General features: G+C 32.9%; 1 protein-coding gene across 1 annotated transcript; it reads left to right on the forward strand.

The window, feature by feature from the left end:
* The first annotated feature begins 1,103 nt into the window (after positions 1-1,103).
* LOC132754635 (uncharacterized) lies at positions 1,104-2,667 on the forward strand. Its single transcript, XM_060745294.1, has 2 exons — positions 1,104-1,321; positions 1,666-2,667. The coding sequence occupies exons 1-2, from the start codon at positions 1,104-1,106 to the stop codon at positions 2,537-2,539; spliced, it is 1,092 nt and encodes a 363-aa protein (XP_060601277.1). The 3' UTR covers positions 2,540-2,667.
* The last annotated feature ends 3,129 nt before the right edge of the window (positions 2,668-5,796 follow it).

The following is a 5,796-nucleotide window of genomic DNA, read 5'->3' on the forward strand; positions in this document are numbered from 1 at the left end:
TTTGCACTTCTTGGTTTTCCGATAGAAATCATTATTGGACCACATCTTATCAATCTAGCCTTGTTTGCATTTCCAGAATCCACAAATATCCACACCTATCAAATCCAGTTCACACCCCATATAGCATAGTTTTCATTTCCAGGCTCCAAAAGGTTCATATCAAATACATACACATGTATTGCATCCTATCTAGCCTCGTTTTAATTTTTTTTGACAGTCAAGAGTCCATATTTAATCCTTATTGTTACTGAAGGAACAAAGTTCTGTCAAAATGTCAAAAATGGTTATGTGAAATAAAGAAGTCAATTAACATGGCTAAAACAAATACTGATTCTATTAAACTCGTTCACAACTGCACCTATATGCTTGACAGCTGTGTACACGTCCAATAGAATTCAGTATTGTACTAAACAATGTATAATAACCATATGCTATATTGGATTCAGATGTAAGTAACCCTGATTATAGAGATGGGTATGAACTTTATAATTTGTAATGTGGTTGAGCTTGAATGTAATAAATATTCCATGATATGATAAAGTAAAAAATGACGGTAGAAGATATATTTCTGCACTGTATTCTAGACAGTAAGGGCCACTCACTACGCATTTCGTTTATAAAATGTCGCATTTCTTTTAGCTGACGACTCTAACATTTAAGATATTAAAGAGCTATTCTAATCAACATTTTTATACGACCAACTATACATGTGGAACAATCGCATATTTGCTCCAAGCAGTGGTTTCAAAACAATAAAAGGCAGATTTATCTATTCATTGATTATTGATTAAAGCATGTGTTTGATCAAATACTTGTTATAAGATAATTTCACGCTACATATAAAGAGTATCAAATTGATTTACAATAAAAGCTCAGCATTGTAAGTTCTCTCGGTACATTCTTTGTCGTAAAAAGAATTAAAATTGGTTAATAAAGTGTTTGACAAAAACCTTTTATTTTTTAATATATTTTATACATTTTAGTGTTACTTAATATCAAAGGTTTTATATCTAGTTTGTTTATTTATTTGTATAGCTCGGTTCTCATACCGTGAGCTGTAAATTACTTGATACCATTATTATTTTTCTTTCTTGTCCATGCAGATGACTGGTAGCACGGACGACGGTACAGCCAAGCCATCCTTTGGCTGGTTATTTTCAACCATCACGGCACTCGGATTACTTCTATTCCTCGCAGTGTCGTTTGCGTTCTATCACCGGCGTCTGATGCTGAGAAGGAAGAAGGAAGCAGAATATAACAGATTTTTCAGATTTCTGCGACCAGACTTAGACATGTTTGATAAGAAGATTACAAGAGCTAGGTAAGATAAGGAAATATTTTGAGTATGGACGCTCTTTTTGTGTTTTGTTTAACTGATTGATTTTTACGCCGATCGTAACGTTGTTTGGACATGTATATCTCAGCAGTCGGTCCAGGTCGGTCCAGATCGCTTGATAGCCAAGTACTGTAAGTGACTGCATACTAATCCTAAATGATTTCTAAATAACGCTTAAAGATTGATATTTAACAAATTGTCAATGGTGCTGTCCACTACTTGTCATCTACAAATCATAACGGACAAAAACAAAAAGTTTCACATCGTTTACTTTTTTCAGGTCAATTCTAACGAACACAAATAGTTTCACATCGTTTACTTTTTTTCAGGTCAATTCTAACGAACACACATAGCGTAGATTCGTCGTTTATGACTGCCGATTCAGAAAATTACAACGAAGGTTTAGGAGAAGAAGACGATGCTGAGTCTTTCATAATTGATAGCGGAAATGACAACAAAAATAAACCGAAGATATCTTACGCTGATTGGGCTGAGAAAAGACAAGATGATACTTTAGAAAAGAAAGACCATGATATATACTGTCAATCTATAGTAGCAAGGAAACAAGTATTACTTGCAGATGTGCATGCAGATGTCATATTTAAACAGTCCGACAAAGAAAGAGTAGATACAATTGAAAACATTAAAACTGCTAAAAGAAAAGATACCGTTGATTTCGATCATCACACTGTTCCGCAGACATATAGGAATAATAATCCTATTCGACAGAATCAGCAAAATATTGTTTCTCATGGACACTCAATGGTGAAACATTGTGCTGACATCAACAACGACCCGACCATGGTGTTGAAAAAGAAACCGTTTTTTAAACCACTAGAACTTAAGAAAAATAAACGTGGTTTATTAAGTGATACTTTTAAGAAAAGCGCAACATCTCTAGATGAGGAAAGTATACATACATCTTTGTTCTACAGTGAGCTAAGGAGATGCAGTGAGCCCTCTCTTTTTCTATATAATGACGAGGCGGCTGATCCTGAAAAATCTTGTGACAGTCAGAACCATATATCATTAAATCCATATTACACTGATGTCAGTATGCCAATGACCAAAACTAAAACACGACGACATTATACTTCCCGAGATGAAAATAAAATTGATGTTTTGAAAAGTGATCATGTAAACAGTGAAATGCCCTTGCCATTGGATGAAAAAATACAAGTACCAGCTAGCACATGGATGTGAGTCTAACATTGGACCTGACAAAAATAATGATTATATCAATCTCTACATTTATACTGAGAAGACGTTTGTCGTTTTAAGGAAATATTATCTTATGTGGCATTACTTTGAAACTCTTTAAAATATTAAAATGTCACGTTATTTACAGGCAACACTTTGTATCCATGTATATAAGGAACGGCATAGAGCACAATCATTACATGTTGCCGTTTCGGGCGTTTTTAACGTGTTCTGTTGTATATTTTTTTAAAACGGGTTTAAACACTTAGAGGCTGTCAAAAGTCGCCCCGTACATTCAATCAGAGATGTTATATTTCCTATTCTTAAAGATCGGTTGCTTGCGGTAATTAAGTTCTTTTTTGGCTATTTTCTTGTTGGTTGGTTCCAGTTTTCCTCACTTGAATATTGTTGAATCAGTTTTATGATATGTGGCCTTCTTTTTAATTTGTCTTTTGACGTCTTCTCTGTGATATGCAGGCTGCATAACCTCTGATCTCTTGCAAAAATTCCATTTCATTTAGTTCCGCCAATCTTTTTCTCGTTTAGGGCACACGTATCTTTTTACTTGGGGACCAAATGCCGCTTTTCATGGAATGGCACTTACGTGTCACATTGAAGGTTCAATGATAACCGCCATATGAACACATCTGCGGATGTTTCAAAATTCAAAATTATACTAGTTCATGTTAAATGTTGAATTGGGGGCGTGAACGGTAGTTTGCACTTTACAGTACCGTCCATGAAAAGGCTCAATCAAACCGAGCCTGTAACATTTTCAAATTTGCGTGTTGGACTTTCTTAAGGGATTCTTATTTTTTCTATTTTAGATTAAATTGGTGTCATTGATTTACTACATTTTTTTCCAAATCATTTAAACAACAATTTTCATTCGGTACTACAGATCAAATAGTAGGATGTACATAAATGGTGAAAGTTATATAAGTGTTTTTCATTTACTACAATCTATATTTTTAAAACATTTAATCAGCAATTTGAAAGTTAGCTCATTTGTATTCATTGAAATCAGGCATTAGCCACATTTATTTTGTAAGGATTCCAGGACTGTTAACACGACATCCATCTAAAACTAATGAGCTGTCTGGCAACGATATAAATAATAAGTTGGATTACCGTCAATGAAGAATGTCTTTAGTTACAGGTAGAAGTGATTGAAACTAAATTATGCATTGATAATTAGATACTAATCTATTGAAAGATGTGTCGAGGTTATAAATTATTAATAGTGAATCAAAAGCATTTCATTTACATTCTGTGATAAATTGTTAATTTTTCTGCTCTATATCTACATACATTTTTAAAATTACATAGAATTACTAGATTATCGATAAGTCAAATATTCAATAATTGAAGGTGTGTCGTTGTTGTTAAATCATTGATGTTTTTATATATTAATGTACGACGAAATTATATCATTATGTTACTCGTAGAATGGGTGTTAAAAAAAGAACGACATGTTTTCAAGTCTTGAATGTTGGTCTATCAATGATAGACGTGTAATTTCAAATACATTGCCGATCATAAAGATGTACAGAGGACCTGATTGTTTACCATACACATACTAGAAGACACGGAGCAAAGGAGATAGAAAATACTTGAATAGAATAGATTGCAAGTAAACAGAGAGGAATCACTAATAAACGGGATTGTACAAGACAAACATAATAATGGACAACACTAACATATGGACAGGAGAAGATATGATACACAAGCATACATTTTATAACTAAGAGAAGAGTGAAGAAAAACTAATGAATGAGAGCCAAAGAGCAGTCGTCTTAATGGAGTATGAATTGAATTCAAGTGTTTTCTGTTTCTAAACATTCATTAGGTGAGTCGTTTGCACACTCACTTTGCCATTATTGGGATGCAGAGGTGACGAGATATCGCACGTGAACAAAACGTGACGTCGATCGAAATTAAAGACATAATACATTATCAACCAGAGCATAATAAAATATTCCAAAATGTGTCCTGTCGAAGATTGATATTTTCAGATAAACGGCAGTGATTTTCTGCAACAAACGAATTTCACAAAGGTTGTCATAACATATCAGTTACATATCTATAGATTAAGTCCTTTTTCAAAAATAGATAAAGATGCTGGTCGACAATAATCAAAAATTTTGTTTTAAATAAAACATTTATCAAAAGTATATCAAAAGCATGATCTCCTTATTTAATCAAAGGTTATATTTCATTTTAAATTATTCAAGAGTATAGTACATCAACGGATATTTGTCACGTGCATTACCGGGACAAATAATAAGTGCCTTTGGGCAACTTCAGGAAACTTCATGTGCTACTTGTGTTACAATGTTGAAATTTTACAGGTGCTGGTGATTTGCAAAGTCGAGAAGTATTAAAGTGAATTTTACAAATTCAAGAGTAACCTTAAGAAAACTTCCGGTACGTCTCGTGTTACCATTCTGACGCTTAACGGGGGCTGGAGATAATTTCCACGAATCAATATTCATTATTGTAACAGAATTAAGACCGATATATAAAATTAATTTTATATTGATCTACTGTATTGTCCGAGTACAGAAAATATGCTCTAGTTGTTTTCTTTCTTTCATTTACGCAACAAAATTACCTTCGTTTCTATTGATGATAATGTCAATCTATCTCAGGAAATATTTCTTTGACACAAGCCTTTTGATGTATGGAACACGTAAATATTTTAGAAGTCTTTGCCTCGTGATAAATCAATTGATCAATATGCCTTTCTTCATTTTAAAAAAGTAGAATGTATATTCTACCTTAAACTTGATTATGCAACTGGGTTTAAAGGATTGACTTTGTTGACATGAATAATTTAGGTAATATACATAGCCCATTTTCACGAAAATGTTTATTTTCACGGGTTACCTGTTCTCTTAAATTTATGTTTATGTTCAGGCATTGAACAAACATGTAATTTTACGAGTAACGACTACACATTTCCTGTTTTCATTCATGTTAATCTTATTAGTTTTACTTATTAGTTATTATTTAGTTATTATTGAAACAGAAAGCAGCGATCACGTCTGATTTATTCAAATCAAAAATAGATAGACTTGATAACGATTACAATTTTATGTGTTGTGATGTTGGTGAAGGGGTTTTGTCGGGGTTTTCATCAAATTGTAATGTGCTTCTTTAATCGTTGCTTTTTAATAAATTCGCATTGTTATCTTTTATGATTTATTTAAAATTACCAATAAATTGTTTCAAATTTTTAACCGCGACCTCGACCACAT

This window comes from Ruditapes philippinarum, unplaced genomic scaffold, assembly GCF_026571515.1.
Source record: "Ruditapes philippinarum isolate M1 unplaced genomic scaffold, ASM2657151v2 ctg7390_1_1_1_1, whole genome shotgun sequence".
NCBI lineage: Eukaryota > Metazoa > Mollusca > Bivalvia > Venerida > Veneridae > Ruditapes > Ruditapes philippinarum.

What these genes read in the sequence shown, in the direction of transcription:
- LOC132754635 (XM_060745294.1), top strand. Translation starts at nt 1,104, where the DNA reads ATGACTGGTAGCACGGACGACGGTACAGCCAAGCCATCCTTTGGCTGG. An exon ending in AAGAAGATTACAAGAGCTAG is followed by an intron (nt 1,322 to 1,665) that starts GTAAGATAAGGA and finishes ACTTTTTTTCAG; the next exon opens with GTCAATTCTAACGAACACAC.